This window comes from Salarias fasciatus, chromosome 4 (assembly GCF_902148845.1).
Source record: "Salarias fasciatus chromosome 4, fSalaFa1.1, whole genome shotgun sequence".
Lineage (NCBI taxonomy): Eukaryota > Metazoa > Chordata > Actinopteri > Blenniiformes > Blenniidae > Salarias > Salarias fasciatus.
In genome coordinates, this window is record NC_043748.1 from 13,879,369 (window position 1) to 13,897,456 (window position 18,088).

General features: G+C 48.4%; 1 protein-coding gene across 1 annotated transcript; it reads right to left on the bottom strand.

Annotated features, from left to right (window-relative positions):
* Positions 1-1,515: 1,515 nt before the first annotated feature.
* Positions 1,516-16,763, bottom strand: rnf216 (ring finger protein 216). The gene is made up of 17 exons (XM_030088730.1): positions 16,679-16,763; positions 14,985-15,121; positions 14,727-14,854; positions 12,582-13,922; positions 12,429-12,505; positions 12,076-12,184; positions 11,417-11,578; positions 11,222-11,333; positions 10,949-11,082; positions 10,278-10,328; positions 9,850-9,987; positions 9,555-9,703; positions 8,714-8,792; positions 4,585-4,682; positions 3,561-3,783; positions 2,359-2,428; positions 1,516-2,169 (listed from the first exon to the last, which is right to left on the bottom strand). Exons 2-17 carry the CDS (start codon positions 15,049-15,051, stop codon positions 1,727-1,729), a joined length of 3,381 nt encoding a protein of 1,126 aa, XP_029944590.1. The 5' UTR covers positions 15,052-15,121; positions 16,679-16,763; the 3' UTR covers positions 1,516-1,726.
* Positions 16,764-18,088: the final 1,325 nt, after the last annotated feature.

Sequence of the window (18,088 nt, forward strand, 5' to 3'; positions counted from 1 at the left end):
CACTCATTATAGATACACACAAACAATAACAGAGACAAACAAAGCCGGCGGAGGTGGAGCGGAATAAGAAACCGTCGAGGGAGTGAATGCTGCCAGACACCGGCGGCCCCAGCAGGCCGAGCGGCGGAGGGCTTGAACCCGCACACATGTAGTATCTCTGACGGTCAGCTGTGAGAAAGTGGAAATCTCCCCTCGGGGTGTGAAGGTTGTCCTCGGATCCAGAACAACAGGAAGCCGCAGCACTGATCTGCCTCAGGTGTCCCGGAAGATACGCGGGTCGAGTCTGGTTCACACTTTCAGGCCCGCAGACTGAACAACAGCCGCAATCTGCTCCATCAGAGGCCGCCGAGGACGTTAGTGAAAAGGCGCAGTGTTTGTTTACGCTTTTATATCTCGCCGCTGATAAGAGCAGGCCGGGATGTGACGCTATTCAAACAAAGTGAATGGAGGAAAACCTGCAGCAGCACAGTCTCAGCCCTGTGATTCCAGCTAAAGGCATGTTTCGCACATAACTGCAGATGGGGGGGATATCATAGTAAACTTTCATTGTTTTTAAATGATACATAACAATAAACAGAATCTAAATACTGTTAAAATTCGCAATCCTTCATTCATCGCATACGTGACGTGAAGGATAAATTGAATTACATCCCAAATCTTCATTAAACGCTGGCGGTTGGAGTGAGCGGCAGCTCCCTGCCTCCTCTATTCAGCTAAGCCGCTTCATTGTTATTTGAATTAAATGAGTCATTAGCAGATAAATCTCTTTTAATACTACCCAACTGTAATCCGTGACCCGTACGCCCGTCTGCATCGCCCTGAGGGGCGTTTTTCAAGGACTGGGGGAGAAGGAAGGAGTGTTTTTGATGACAAATCACATGGAGTCTAGTACATTGTTGCCACATGACTCTATATCATTGAAATCTAAATTTAATCGTTCTAATGTCCCAACATGACCCGCATTGGAATGATCTGCTGATGCTTTATTATTCATACGTTCGTGCACCCTGTGGAGGCATCGAATGCTTCCACGAGCTATTCGAAATGCAACACAGATAATTCGATTCATGACTGCTCGGCAGGAGTGTGTGTGTGTGTGTGTGTGTGTGTTGGATCCGATCTTCCCAGTCTGTCTCAGAGCCGCCGTGACTAAAAGCATTAGGACCCCGAGGCCGACGCCGCTTCTTCTTCTTCCCGCGTCTGCGGGCGTGACGGATCACTCTGCGCACACAGTCACACACTCGCGGCCGCGAGTGTGTGACTGTGTGCGCAGAGTGATCCGTCACGCCCGCAGCACACTCGGATGAACAAAGAAGAAGTCCCCGGCCGCCATTGGTGGAGATGGGAGAAGATGAACCGACTCAGAGAAACAACTTTTCATTTATTTAAGTTTATAAAAAAAAAAAAAAAAAAAGAAACAAATCTTTAGAAAGAAATAAATTGAAAACCCTCGATGGATGTCCTTCGATTAAACATTTAACAACGCAAAAATTGCAGATGTTCCACTGGAGCGCCGCCGCCGCCGTGGTATAACTCGTGAAGTCCCAGTTTTTTTTTCGTTTGTTTTTTTTTTTTGGTGGGAAGAAGGCAAAGTATTGGAACGCGTCTTGTTTTTCTTTTCCTCTATAAATGCACTTATTTCGGCAAAAACAGGAAAGTTCCGAGTTGTTGGATGTCACACACACACGCTGCGGGTCGGGGGGGGGGGGGGGGGGGGGGGGGGGCACTAGAAGCGCCGGTAGTAGCGGTGCGGCGGTCCGTAGTGCATGGGCAGGTCCATCTGGTGGTGGTGGTTGAAGGGCGGGTTGTTGTGGTCGAGGTTGTGTTGTTGGTGGTTGTTGTGAGGGTTGTGGTGCGGCTGGTTGTTGTTGTTGTTGTTGTTGTTCAGGGGGGGCAGGTGCTGCAGCGGCGGCACGTACGGCGCCGGGCGTAGCCGCGGGATCAGTACCTGGTACATGCGGCCCTGGGGGGGCGGCGGCACTGGCGCCGGGGCCGGGGCGTAGTGGGCGCGCGGGGGGACGAAGAGCGGGGCTTGCACCGCCTGCGGGTGCGGGTGGGGGTGCGGGTGCGCCGGGGGGTTGGCCGGGTTCTCTGGGGGCGGGCCGACGCGCGGCCGCTTGGCGTTTGTGATGGGCTCCGGCGGCGGGCCCACCCTCTTCCCTGAATTATCTGAAGAGGGGGGAAAAAAAAAAGAAAAAGAAAGGCAGCGGATTAAAATGTTGACAAAACACTTAAAGACAGGAAGTTGCGGCAGCTGGACACTCGTCTGAGCAGATAGCGGAGAGAGAAAGAGGAAGCAGCTGGAGATGCTCGGTTTCACAACCTTTTCCTCATCGGCACAAAACGCCAAAAACTGACCTGCGCTCTTCTTGTTCAGCTCCGCTTCACCTTCCTTCTGAATCTCCTGGATGATTCGCTCGTCGTCTTGCTGCAGAGACAAACAACAAAGAGGAGGTTGGATGATGAGAAAGCATATTTTAAACACTTGCTTTAGGTTTTGTGTAAAATGCATTTAGGTATTTTCATTTTGGTTGGGTTTGGCTTGGTTATCCCTCTCATTAGTATATTTAGCTGAGCACACTGCTGGAAGGCAGTATTTATACATTAAAGCAACACTAAGGAACTTTCCGTTTACGTTGATTTTGGCGGCGCCAGTGGACAAAAGCGGTAGTGTTTTGCCTGACCGAATACTACAGTTCCCATGAGGACTAGCACGTGGCGTCGTAAAATGCTGTTCCCGGTGGCATGCTGTCGGACTGAACTCGCCTTCATTTGTTTCCAGTGGCTGTGTGAAGGACGGATAGCGACGAGGTAATGAATCTAATAGTGGCTAAACAATGTTATATCGTGATGAGACGCATGCCGTAAAGCAGTCCGCACATTTGGAGCTTTTTAGTGTGCAGGGTTCCTACCACCCTCCTCACAGCTGCTTAGTCCAAGTGAAAGCAATACTGACGACCTCAGCCCGTGACAGAGGGTCATTCAACTAGTTGTAAGTCGAAGTATCATCACAAAAGATATTAAAATTTTTTATTAAGGTTAAAAAGTTCCTTAGTGTAGGTTTAATATGTTCAAAAAGCTGCATATTTCTGTGTTTAGATTCTCCAGGAAGTGCAAAGTCTCATTTATCCTGGTGTAAATATTAAACAGATTTGTGATTTTCTCATGCGTAGAAGCTGTGACGATGCTTGTGCTTCACCTCCTCCACCTCGACAAAGGCAACCTCTGAATAAATGAAAGCGGGCGGCTGAAGGCGTTTACAGACTCTTCTGGCATTTCTTTGCCGAGCTGCCGGTCGCCAGCTCTGCTGGAGCGGCTCCAGCTCGTTAGGTGCTCGGGGACTAATTGCTGCGTTTGGTTGCCAGTGATTCTGTGGCCATGTCGCAGTGTGTGACCGGAGTCAGATGGTCGAGTGTAAGGGGGGGGGCGAGGAAGACGACCACACGAGGGTCTCAATGGTGTGAATTAACATTGGTATCTCACCAAACGAGAAAAAAAAGAAACAGAAGTAAAAACTTGATCCCTTGATGGAGGACGGCTGGGCGGCGGGCGGAGCTCACCGTGGGATCGGTCCACAGGGAGCACTTGCGGCAGTGGCGGCAGGGGGCGCCGGGCGAGCGCGCGTGCTGGCAGAAGTGGTTGTAGCCGGTGATGGGCTCTCGGCACAGGTAGCACATGTAGCTGCCGCAGCGGCACGACATCCGGTTGCAGCCCTCCGACTTGACCAGGCCCGTCGCGCACTTCACGCACTTCCTCACCCGGGCGGCCGTCATGCGCTCCTCGCTGCGGCGGCGGAGGGAAAAAAAAAACAAAACTTTAAGCCTGAGTAGCTCTGAATATAGTCTTTTAACATGTTTGGATGCATCCTTTCACAAGTTTTGTGCAACATTAACATGTGTAACCCTCTCGAGACGACAGGCCCTAACATCTGGAGCGTCCTCTTGTGATTCTGAAACCTTCGGTTCGGTCCTGTTAAACCCATCTAACCCCGATCGGCTGATCTGCCTGGCAGGCCGCTTCCCGTCTCTCGCTGCACCGGGAAGCGAGGACGACCTGCTCATAACAGGAAGTCCTGCCTGTGAGCGGCCGGCGGGGGGTCACAGGAAGCAGCCGGGCTCGCCGCTTCCTGGACTGTTTTACCCAGCATCCTCTCCTGTGAGAGGGGGAGCGATGGAACCCGGAAACACTCAATGGTCTCTGCAGGAAAAACTGTAGTGAAGTTTCCTTTTCATTTTTATCCATTTTTTTTTTTTTTTTTAAATAAAAACAGCAGAAAGTGACTGAAATATCGTGGATTTGATGCGATGCCCTTTGAGGCAGGTTAGCTGTGTTACACCCTCATTATCTGACAGAAAAAACACAACAAGTGGAACCGGACACACCCAAATCCTCTTCCATGCGGACCTGATGTGCGTTTTAACAAGATGAGGCTGTGAAAATATGAATGGATGAGCCGGCGTGGGAGGGGCAGACCGTTTGCGCAGTGCACACTTCATATGCGAGTTTAACGGGATTCAGTGTGTCAATAAAAACTAATCATATTCTGATTGAAACTGTTGTGGACGTGAGCAGGAGTTGGCTTACAAGAGCACCCTCATGCGGATCTCGTCCCTCTCCAGGACCTGCTCACACGTCTTCCCCACGTGCAGTTTCCACTGGACGTGACACTTTCGACAGCTCTCCTGCAGAAATGCACAAAAAAAACAGAAGAAAATCAGAGACGTGGCGAGAGAAGAACGAGAAAACCGGCAGGCGTCCTGGAACGCCGTGGCGTCTGCTCGTTATGCGGCTGGCGCCGCCGCTGCAGGGACTCGGGGCGCGCAGACACATCTAGGTGTGGCTCTCCCTGCAAATGTGACTGCAGCGAGAGCGCTGCGCCGCCTTCCGCTGCGCGGTTGCCTAGGAACAGCGACTCCATCCTCCAGCATCCGTCGTCTCGCCATCGCTGAGCTAGAGGACACGCCGGCCGGCACACACACACACACACGAGGACTGTTAACCCTTAGCCGAGTGGTGTCACCATAAATATTTGAACCGCTCATTTAATATTAAAAAGTGTGGAGGATGACAGCTGATGCGGCACCGTGCGATCCGCAGAGGATCCTCCGGTCTGACCCCGAGCAGCAAATCAAAAGCTCGAGTTGAGTCATGAAACACACACCGCGAGTCCTGCGATGCCCCCCCGACACACACATGATTCAGATCTCTGCGTGTAAATAAGTGTGTGTGCCTTTGCTGCTTCGCAATGGCTGCACCAACAATGATCAGGGAGACCGCTGTGTGTGTGTGTGTGTGTGTGTGTGTGTGTGTGTGTGTGTGTGTGCGCGCGCGCACGTACGTGCACGCGCAAGGTTAGAAAAGAGGGTGGGGATGGAGAAGCCTGAGTTTTTCTCTGACACGTGCAGCATTTTGAAGAGTGAGAAATGCTTAAAAAGATAAGCTTTTCAAATGAAAATCAAGATCAGATTTTATAACAGTGTCTTTTACTCAAAGCTCATTTAGATTGTTAATTTTTTAAGTCCGACACTGATTCATGAAGGAATCTACATACATGACCACTGAGCAGCGAGTGAGAAAAGACAATAGAGTATTCGGTTTGTAATTTCAGCACAAACGGAGTCTTTAGAGAAATGGAGGAGCAGAGGTGAGCAGCATGGACTCCTGTCAGGAAAAGCTGGCTCACACAAAGGCGAGGCTGAGAACACGGGAGACCGTCGCCCCCTAGCGGCAGCCGCGAGCAGAGGAAGGCGTGACAGAAACAGAAAGAAAGTCTACGTGTGTGTGTGAGTTGTGTTTGACAACACGCTGCCAGGCAGGAACACACCTGAGCTCTTATAGCGGGGCCAAAAATACCGCCGCTGACGTCGGGGCTGAACCCTGTGCGGGGGCGTGGCCTCGCCGCCTCTGCGGGTTTCATTGGAACAGTGTGGCTGAAATGTGACAAGAGGCCACAAACACGAACACACACACACACACACACACACACACACACAACTCAACTCTCCATGCATTGGCATGCAACTCATTCACTCTTTATTTTTTGTTTTCGGCGCTCGCCTCCTTCATCCGCCTCCTGCGCGCCTCTGTGGATCTTTTAGTTTCATCTGTCGCTGCGTGGCGTGCGTGCTGCAGTGGCCCTTATAAGGCAGTGCAGGCTGCCTGCACAGCCTCTGATTGGGGGGCTTGCATCAAGTGTGTGTGTGCACCGATGAGTTTTAACGTGTGCCGGTGTGGAGGGAGGCGGCTGCTGCTGCAATGGATTGATGCCCGACGAGACGGATCGTCCGTCACAACTGCTGCATTTCTCTTGAATTAATGGAATAAAGGCCACGAACACACCGGGTGCATGAACTCGGCTCTCGCCCGCACCGTGAACGTCTTCCAGTGGCCTACATTTCACATTCCCTTGGCTTCAGGTCCAAATGTCCTCATAACCACATGTGGAAGACATTAACATCTGGAAGGGTGTATTTGTGCACATTGGACTGAAGCAGGGGAGGAAAGGGGCAAAAAAGAGGGAAAGCTTGGAGAAGGGCGGGGGGATCTGGGTCAAACTTGATCTGAACCACATTTTGAATTGGAGGAGGAAGTGTGTCCAGCCAGTGAGAAACCGGTATGAGGGGTGTGGACGGTGCGGCCAGCCAATGGGGCGGCGCCGTGGCAGGAGGTGGGCGTGACTTAAGGAAATATGTCAGTTACATAATGAGGCTCCTCCCTGTCCTCCAGACTGAGCGGCCACCGAGCCCAATCAACCGTCTTCCAGTGAAACTACATTAAAATGAAAAAAAAAAAAAAAAAAAAAACCAAGCGATTGAAGGAAGCTGAAGGATTTCCAAACTCGGCATCACTTATTGTCTGTTACCTTCTTGTGGGATCTGAGGATGTTTCTGCTTTTGGAATCGATAACTCACAGCCTCAGAGGCACTTGGTTACTTCATATTAGATAATCTGGTGCTGCACGCTGGGGGATTATGCTCTAATTTTCACTAATGACACTTCTCAACATGCTGATTTCTTTGGGTCGCTGTTGGTTTCTGCACTGCAGATAAAACCCGCAGAGGAAAGAGTCAGGCCCAAAGGCATCTGGAGCATGTCTCCCTCTCAGTCTTGGGGTGTGGAGCAGCTTGTAATGGGGTGCAGCTGTGGCAAAGATGCTGCAGAGCAGCGACTATGAACCTCTGGCTCCACCTAGAGGCTTTAGGAGAGAATTACAGCTCACATTAATCTCTGGTCCATAAGCAGGGTGGGGTTTGTGATTAAAGAAGACCAAAGGATGTAATGCTGATCATTTGAAATAACGAGCTCGGGCTCTTTCAGCAGATTTCAATCGGGAGCCCTATTCTCACATCTAACGCGGAAAACATCCAGACGAAGACAAATAATTAACATGAAACCACAGATCTCAACTCACAGGTCTTTGAGTCGTCTGTAAATGATTCTGTGGTGGGAACGATTGATGATCATTAAACCCTGACAGCAGAGCGCTTCACTGCCCTGCTGTGGCAGATGAATGACTTCCTCCCAGCGGTCGGAGCGAGCGAAGGAGAAACACCTCGGTACTGACTTCACTTCACCGTCTACTTGTTACACTTTACAGTAATACAACCATTAAGATACAAAACATAAATGAGGAATACAGTATGTGAAAAAACACAAAGTGTCTTGATTCCAGTGGCCACAAACAAAAGCTTTCCCAGAGCAAAGTTAATGGAGGATGTAACGAGAAATACCAGGCTGTCAGGGAGTGAAACATTAACACAACCTCCTCGCTCTCCTCCCTTTCAGGAATGTGGTGATAAGTTTGTGTGGATGTGTGTGTGTGTGTGTGTGTGCAGGAGTGACAATAAGATACAAACAGCAGGAATAAAAATGCACAATGAAAATCAAGAGTGTGGGTGATTCTACCCTCATGAGACCTGAAGACAGAGAATCCAGACTCGTGTGGCCCACATCTCTGGAACCTCGTGACATTTGATCTGTTCTTAACAGGGCGAAGCGGGGTGTTCATGTTAAAGCACAACCAGGCTGAGGCTTAACCATCGTAAAAAGCTTTGTAGTGATGGTGAGAGTCGAGCACAGACCTCGTTTGAGCGTGGGCTTTAAAAAAAGATCTACACTTCCCTGCATATAAGGGACGAACGTGATGCTTTTATGCTAAATTCAGTTGAGTTGTTTTCTCCTTATCAGACACGACAGCATAACGCATGTATGAGAGATGCTTTTGAGCAAAATCCACTGAAGGTTAACTCCAGTCCCCAAAAGACATGAGGACATTTCTGTGTGTTTGGGCCAAATGATGAGGATTTCTGACTGGAATTCATGTGACAGCTCTGGCACACACAGAGCAGCGCCTCCCACTGCATTCCTCAGACAGAGGGAGGAGGCCCGGAGATAAACAGAGCCGGAGACCCGGGTGGCGACCTCGCCAGATGGAACGGTTCATCATCCTCACAAACTGCTCGTCAATCGTTTCTGCCTCACCGCTGTTGACTGGCCTCAAATTGGTGCGTCTGCACCGACACAGCGTGTGCTGAAGAGGATGCTGCACACGGGTTCCCGTCATGACGTGCTGAATTATTCATGTCGCGATTCAATTTCGATCAAGTGTCATCGTGATCGTCTCAGAATGCGCAATTAATGGGATACGGCAGCAATGCAAGCAGTCTCAACAAGACAGAAGTGGGGAAGGAGAAGAGGATTCGGCGGGACTGACCTTGCGGCACCGTGGGTTGGGGCAGCTGAACAGAGACATGTCTTTGTCCAGCAAGGCTGGGAAGTTGCAAAACGGACACCTGCAACGTTGAGAGAGGAAGGGGAGGTGGAGGGAGTGAAGGTGAGAGCAAATTTACGGCACGGCTGTATCCCAGACACAGGAAACACAGACAGAAACAGAAACTTTGCCTCTGCTCCCCGACGAGCGCACAGACTCAATCAAGTCAAAAAGCATTGAACTCTTTGACAGGATCCCACGAATCACACCGGCAGTGATTTGCAAAAGTTCCCTGATAAGCGTCATCACATGTTAACACTACATGCCCTTCCTGCTGCCACCAGCTGATCGGTGGCGTGTGCCGGGGCGAAAGCATGACATTCAGGCCCTCAGAGTTCCCAAAAAGAGCCTCGAAGTGACTTTCTGCGGACTTCCGCGGCCTTGTGTGTTCAGCTTCACATGGATAAACAGACACGCACAGACACACCTCAGCAGTGATCTCAATTAATCCTTTAACTGGTTAATTGGCGTTACGGATTATAAGGCATATAAATCATTTAAGTCTGCAGTGCAAGTTGCAATGACTCGCTGCGTTGCACGCATGTACTTTAGTTATTTCTGTAAACATTTATAAAGCTATCTGATTATTTGGGCAAAAAATTAAAATTAAAAAAAGCACCATATGGAGCCACAAACAATTTATTTAGAGTTCCTGTACTTCATCTTCTCACAGCAATGTTTTTATTTTTGTTGTCATACTAAAAAGTGTCGATCCTCTTGAAAATGAGATGACAGGGTCAGTAAATAAATCCTGTTCGAGTTTCGACAGCGTCAACAAACGTACCTCACGAGCTCGTCGGCGCAGGTGGCGGCGACGGCCTCCTCCGCCTGCCTCTCGTAGTATTTACACAGTATGTTTTCTGGCAGGACCTTCTCCAGCTCGCACACGGGGTAGGAGCAGAGGCAGCCGCCCTCCATGCAGCTCAGCTCCGACTGCCAAAGGAAACGGGGAACATTATCGATCTGCTGGGAAACATTTGTACTGAAAACCTCTTCCAAGTGTGTGTGTGTGTGTGTGTGTGTGTGTGTGTGTGTGTGTGTGTGTGTGTGTGTGTGTGTGTGTGTGTCTTTGTCGGTACCTTCCCAGAGCCAAACACCGCCTCCTGAGCGTATTTAACCAGGCACTCTTTGCAGAAGAGGTGACCGTCCGAACACTGCGTCATCTTCTCGAACGCGAACTCCCCGTAGCAGCAGCCGCACTCGATCAGCTGACCGTCCTGGAACCAAAACCACACGTTTCATTCCGGCCCGACGACGCATGTTACACATAAACAGGCTCTCAAAAGTTTCGGGGAAACTTTGCAGACGAATGTTCAAACTGCCGAAACGTCAAAAGTCGCGTCGGGGAGGAAAATGACCTCCAGCTTTGTGGATTTTTCTAAAAACACGGTCGACTTTAATCATTAACAAAGAGTTGGAGTTTTGTGAAACATTAGTGGGATTACCAATTCTGCTAAAGTTTCACCAAGCAGCCACTCTGAGACAAATGAGCCACGCCGTTTCTCACCTTCTTATATTCGTCCTCATTGACCTGCAGTGCAAGAAGGAAGTCCTCATGCTGGAGAAAGAAATAAAGGACAGAGATGAACTCGGAGGGGAGGGTAAGATGCTGAGATGATTGGCAGGGTTTTGTCAGTGGCACACTTGGAAAGAGCCACTCAGTTTCCGTATTTTAAAATTAGTGGAGTTGGCGTTCTGGCCCTATTGATGGATGTAAACTCTGCACACCAGTATAAAATTAGCAGTCGCTATCCACAGAGTACCTCGGCAGACAGCGGACCCTAAAATAAGGAGCTGTGGAGGACTGTGCCGTCTCCTCTGGTGCGACTGTCCTTATGCCGATGAGTTATCTGCTGACGCCGTCAAACTCTGACGGATGGTTCACCTCCCGAGCGGCGGCGCACAGTAAATGACCTGCAGATAACTCAGAGCCTCGCCGGCCGCCCGTTCTCTTTCACGCGGGGGAGATTTATAAAGGTGTGCTTGGAATCCGAACGGCTGAACGTTGGCCACACAAAACCTCTGTATGAAACGTAAAACGCCGTCCCGCGACGGGCTGGTGATCCACAATTATTTCTATATATAAATCAAGATCCTTTGGGAGGAAAACAAACCTATAAAGCTAATGTTTCAAGCTTGTTTGAATGGATAACATGGACATCATTTTGTGTTCTATACCTCTGCCCATTCCTTGGCCTTCTGCTGATAGAACGACAGCTCTTTCTGCACAGAAGCCTCCAGGTTGCTGTACGTCCTGCAGTAACGACGGTCGTTCTCCAAGAAATACATCCTCCGCTCCACTTTGACCGAACCTGGTGCACGGAAGAAGGGAGATTTGTCGAATATTTAAAGTCTCCAAATACATCTGAAGACTGATCAATACTTAGCATGAGGCCACTCTCATGGCGATCAGTTTGAACCCAAAGAAAAGCGAGAGATTAGTGAGCTCACCGTGCTCAAAATAAAAATCTATGTAGCATCTTTCTGAGGAGGTCCTGCTCCGCCGTCTCTTCCCCAGTGGATCACCTGATTCCTGCCACTTCTTCAGAGCTTCACATAAGGCCTGGAGGACAGGAGGTGAAGTTAAAAACGCAGCGAATACGCAGCGGGCAGAGAGAAAAATGAGGGTTGCAGAAGCGCCGCCACCTTGCGTGTGATTGCATAGTGTCCCTTCAGGGTGTTGAGGGCCCATTTGATGTCCTGACAGCTGAGCATCCTGAAGTCTGCCATGAGCAAGTCGGCGGCCTGCATCACAACTTCAGGTCCCATGCTGCTCAGCTTGCTATAGTCGAACAAGTCTTCCGTCACCTGGAGGACACGAGACGTGCAGGTGAGATGAAACCACCCAGCTATAAACCGATACCTCTACTGACCAAGCACATATAACACACAGCACATATTAAATTAGGCATCATTGAAAGTGAAGTGAAATGGATAAATCAAGCATTTTTACTAACAGTCTGAATACAGTTCGGTCATAATCCAGTGACAGGGGAAACAAAGTGTGGCACTTGACTGATGTGCTTATGTAACGGGGTAAAACCTCTCCAATAATAATTAGTACACACACTTTACATAACGGCTTATTGTCCTGCAAATTCAATATTGAACAAGCTGAACAAGTTTCATGTTTAGAGTTCTTTTCACCATTTACTTGACTTACATCATTTATTCTTATTAATTGCATTGAAGTACTGTTGTTTTAACAAAAGACTGAATTAAAGAGGAAGATGTGCAACTTCTCCCTCTATTATGTACTATTAAAGGGACCAATTAAAAATTGATCAAAGAAAACAGCTGTGAACCTCTGTCTGGGCGTCTCCGGACTCCAGGAGGATGCTGGTGGGAGCTGCTGTGGCTGCTGCCGTCTCCCTTCTTGGAAACTCTGGATTCTCTAACAGCAGGTTACAGATACTACAAACAGAGCAACAGCAGAGATGCATGAATGCACAAATCCATGAGCGGACTAATCATTCAGCAGTCCATGTGACAACCGGCAGCATATAGTTCAGTAATTAACTGCAGGCGGAGCAGACGGCTCAGTGTACAGTTAAACAGCAAGCATAAAGCAATTCATGTTAAACAAATGTAAGCCATAAAAAAAGTATAAACCCTCTGAAGTATGATTATGTAGTTCTGGAAAGCAGAAGGTTCTTACACATTCAAGTCTTTCACATTATTCTTTTGGATCAGTTCTGCTACATAGGCTTCCTGGACATCAGGGAAGAGATCCATCTGTGGGGGAACAAGTCAATCAATCACATTTAACTTGATAGTAGTGAAGCTGATCGTGAACATGAGTGATACTCACAACACCGGTGATCAGGGACCGAACGAGGGGCTGCTCCAGTCTCTCTCGCGGTGCCGAGGGTCCAGGTCTCGCGTCCTCTATTTGGGGAATTTCCTCGGGTGCAGGGGGGACCGCCACCAGAGCGGGGGCTGGGTTACCTCTCTCGGCGCTGGCGGCCAGGATGATGCGAGCCGGTTCCCCGTTGTGGGGGGCTAATGCCGCGGGACCTGACGGGGCTAGGGCGCTGAAGTTCACATTTACCGCCCTCAAACTGAGGGCGCTGGCTTGAGGGGCCGCATTGGAGGGACCGGCGTGCGATGGAGTGTTGGGGACGGCGCCCCCGGGGGCCTGGCTCCCCAGGATGATGCGGTGGCCTGTCTCGGGAGGGCCGAGTCTCTCGGGGGCAGCGGCTATTAGAACTGTGGCGGGAACCCCCTGTATGGCCTGAGGGGCTTGTGGGAGCTGGGCCGCAGCCTGGGCAGGCGCCTGAGCCAGCGGCTGCGGCTCAATCTGGATGAGATTCCCCTGCATGGGATTGAGCGTCACGGCCTGCAGCAGTATCTGCGGCCCGAACGCCGGCTGAAGCTGCGGCTGGGTGATGAGAGCAGAGGCCTGGTTGCTCGGCTGCTGTGGAACAACCTCTGACTTTATCCTGACGGGAAACTGCAGGTGTGCGACTCCACTCGCCTGAGACTGTGTCGATCTCCCAGGCTGAGGCTGTGTCCGTGTGAGAGACTGAGAATGTGCAGATGAAGTACTGGCCTGAGGATTGTCCTGTGTGGCACTACTCGCGCTCGCCCGTTGCTGAGTCTCTGTAGAGCAGCCGGACGCAGCAGCCGGACACGTCCGGTGCGAGACGCCGGCGGAAGCAGTCGCTCGGTGCTCCATCGCTAATTGTCCTGAAGAGCCGAAAGGCGGCTGCGAGAGTCCAGACGTGCTGGGCCGAGGCTGGAAAGGTCCTCGTCCCGGGGCTCTGGATGCGTCCGTGCAAGCCTTGGCATTTGTGGAGGTAGACGGGGCGTGGGCAGAACAAAGTGCATGGAGCTCCACATTTTTATGTGCTGACGTACCATCTTGCTGTGAGCCCTTCGGCTGAGACAGTGTGTGTGAAGAAGGGCCGGGCTGTGGCTGCGGCTGTGTGTGTCCGGATGTGCTTGGCCGTTCAGGCCGTTCAGGTGTCCTTATGGCTGGCTGGTGGGCCTTGGCGGCCTTGGCATCCCTGGAGGTAGAGGGGGCAGAGCTGGGGTCCCCTGTGGAATTACTGGAATTTGCGCTACTTCGACCGACAACTTCAATGAGGTTGTTTGAGCCCCCGTTCAGTTTTGCCGGGCGAATCACGTGTTTGCGTGCAGGAGTCACTCGCTGTGGGAAAACACAAGAGCAGAACAATGTAAACTATTTACAGCAGGTTTTATATTTGGTAAATAAGTTCTAGATTTTAAAACTGTAGCTTAGGGCTGAACGATATGGGCAAAATTTCATATCTTGATATCCATGCCAGATATCTCGATATCGATACGATATATTACAATGGATTCAGTAAAAGTTAAGCGTTTTTCAGAAAAATAAAAACATCACAATACAAAAGGATGTAAAAAAAAAAAAAAAGCAGTTTTATTTATGAGAACTCACTGCCACTACCACCAAACTCTTTGTGCAGATTCTGCAACTGTCCTCTGCCATCAGCTGTCAACCAGTAAAGGAGGTTTGTGGTTGGCTGGCCTTACCTGTGCATGGGCGAGCTGACACGTAGGGCAAGCAGGGGTAATCTTGATATCGTTGATTTTGAGAAACTAATGTCCTGAATGTTCATATCGCGATTTCGATATGATAACGATATATCGTTCAGCCCTACTGTAGCTCATCTGCAGTAGTACAGTTTCAATTCCAGCAAACGCTGAAATTATATTTCTTTTTCACAATTTCAAACACTCCTAACAAGCTTATAGTATCTAGACAACTTCCTTTTATATATGTTTTCATGTATTTACTAAATGGACTTGCAAGATTTTCAATACTGTGACCGATCCATAATTTTTAGTGCATTTTTTCCAAGGTAGCAATAACACATTTAACTTCGATCACTCTGATAAGTCTGATATAACGCTTCCACACTCCTGCAGTGAAACAGGTACACTAAATATGCAAACATAACTCATCAATCACCTCCAAAATGCTGATGTCGTCATCTGCATCATCCGGGACTAAAACAGGACTGCCAGGTATCAGAGTCACAGGCTCTTCATCTGAGTCATCAGAGATGGTGATAAGCTCTCTCTGACGAGAACGGGAGCCTGCGCCGACACGGGGCAGAGAGATGGCATTACAAAGAATGTCATGGAAACTATTTAAAGTGTGTGAAACAGACAGAGATGACAGGATAGAAATGCCACGGCCGTGACCGGACGTCAGGCTGTGCCTCACCTTGGCTACGGTGGACGTTGAAGCTTGCCAGGTGAATGACTTCATCATCGCTGCTTCCGTCTGCCATTGTGAATCTCCCACTTACCAGTTTCCTGGGTTAGTCCACACACACACACTCACTGGCCAGTCAGTACCATCTAACCCACACACAGACACAATTTTATGAGCATCCACTTTAGGGGACAGTACATTTCAAGCAACATTCATGAGGACAAGAACCTGGTCGTCAACAAATCCATAACAAATGGAGGTGATCAAAACAAAGAAATCACTGTGGCAATGCAATATATCACCTGTGGGACTAAAAGGTTTAACTTATATCATTTTATTAACTTTAGGAGATCAAAGAGAAGAAAACATTCTCGCCCTCACATTCACGGAGATAACGTGAAAGTGTGAAATCCTGGGAGAACATGAGAACTGTTCTTCCTTCCTATATTGAAGAATTTGACAATTTCTCTCATTAGGAGATCAAAGAGAAGAAAACATTCTCCCCTTCACATTCACAGAGATAACGTGAAAGTGTGAAATCCAGGGAGAACATGAGAACTGCTCTTCCTTCCTGTATTGGTGAATTTGACTATTTCTCTCATTTCAGTCTTGGGATGATAAGACGACTCCCCTCATTCCGTTCCACAGCTTACTCCACACTACATCAACAGGCTCAAGCTTCATCATACTCATAAAATTGATTATAATGTGGGGGAATTTTTACCCCGACACAACATGAATCTGTGTGAGAAGTTGGCTTGACCCAGGGGGAGCGAACGTGTTCTCGCTGCATCTAGATGGAGCCGGGGTGGACCTCGGACCTCCTCCTGGAAGCGCCCTCCTCGACCCAAAAGTAGGTCGACCCAACGTGCAAAACGTGTTCACACTGTGGCTCCCAGCTCGACCACGGGCTGCTACGGCAGTTAGGTCTAGCCAAATAACTTTGGCGTGAACACAGCCTGAATTCTTCACATCATAATACAAACCATGAGGATAACACGGAGTTGGTATTCCCCTGAAATTCCATACAGGGTTTCATTACCGAATGTGATACAAGTCCAAGCATTTACAAAGTGAAAGGTTGAACTACACCCTGCGATTAGGAGTAACCACGCCAAGATATAATATAACCACGCCAAGTTACGATAGGGAATAAAAAAATCAGCAAGAGGAACAAAGTTAAAGTGAATAAAAAAGAAGAAATCACATTATCCAGCTAACTCACTTTTTGTTGATGTACTAGTTTCTGCTCAACAATGTTGGATGACACCCTTTGTTTTAGATTAAGCTACTGGTGCACTGCGATCGGATTAAACGGCACATATATCGATACAAATTTGCATGCTTTTAAGAACATTGCACGGTAACATTAAGTGAAATTGTTGTGACATTCGCTGCATTAGCCTGCGCTACATCTTTCCACTTGACACTACATTGGAATCTATGTAACTGCGATGTATTTTAGGGGAGTGTAGTCAAAAGTAAGCATACAAAATAATAAATCGACCGTTTCCGCCCTCACAACACAGAAAATCGCTGCCCTCAGCTAAGCTAACGTCCATTAGCTCGGCTGCTAGCTAGCCCAGCAGGGTAAGTAGTTAGCTGACTTCCACCAGGATTTCGAGCTTTACCCGTTGCTGAAAGCCGAACGCGCGGCGCGTGAGAGTCACGTAGAAAAATGTGCATGAGGAAAAACACAATACCTCAGCCTCGCTGCGGACAACCAGGATTCACACGCCTCAATCCGTGTATACCGAAACAAAACTGCCAAAACAAGAAGAGCAGCGACCGACGTCACGTAAATGATGGGCATAACGTGCGCGCAGGGGATTCTGGGAAATGTAGTCCACTAAGCACTGATTTGAAATCTTAAAAAAAAGAAACACATAAACTGGGCTTAGAAACCTTTACAAAGAGCAAGAAATGTATTATTGGGAATTATTCATCGTTTTTTGAAGTTGACATGAAGTGCAAGAATAGAGAGTGATCGAAAGTTGCATTTCAGGATAATAAGTCTCTCTCACTCTCTTTGATTTCACTTTGGGTGAAAAACAAAATTGAAAGTTTTCTCGTGGTCATTGCTTCTCATTGTCGTCAGTCTCTGGTCCCATTCTCACAGCACAGCCTTCTCTCTTTATAAAACGGAAAGTAAAACTCAAATCTGAAAGCACAGTTTGAACAAGATGAATAGATTCATGTAATTGTTTAAATCTTCACAAAATGTTTGCATGTTTTTTCTGTAACACATTTAAATAACAGCGAAAAATACTTTTTATCTGACACCGCTGAAACAGCAATATTCTTGGCGATTCTGTTGAATGCATCATGATTTGCACTGACAAACCAGACGTTGAAAAGAACATGGCGACCAAGTTAACGTCAGGATGGATGCCTCTTCACCATGACTTATCCAGCTTATATGGCTGCAGGGCTGGAGCGGATCTGAAACCAGCAGATTGACAGTCCATCACAGGACAAACACAGACAGACAGTCAGCCACTCACATGTTGGATAACATCCAACATTCCCAGATTCACTTGAAATACATGCTTTGGACTGTGAGCGACAACACATGCACAGGGGGAAGATGTAAACTCTGCACCGAGACGGTCAGTCTGGAATTAAATACTAGACACTGAATGGCGACAGTCCGGCCGACCACTATTCTTCCCCTAAACCATTATTATATGCTGACAGTGGAAAAGAAGAACTCATTTTAACCGAAAGGAGAAGTGGAAAGGATTAGCTGAGTCAACAAAAAGAAGACGAAGAATTAAATCCACTGACTGAGCATGTCACATGTTTTTTTCTGATCCGTCTTTATTTTAAAGTGCTTTAAAACCATCACTGAGGCACAAAATGAACATTATAAAATACCTGAAAATAAAAAAGTGTCAAATAAATACATGCACAGCTCACAAAAATCTGTGTTAAAAGTCACCGAGAAGAGGCGAGTTTCAAGATGTGATTTAAAAACAGAGGAGAGGCCTCTGCCCAATGTTCAGTAGATTGTTCGAGAAGTTGCAATTAGCAAAAGACTGGTCCCATCTGAGATTAAATCTTGTTTTTGGTCCCATCGGGAGAAAATGGTCTTTTTCTCACCCTTCTCATGT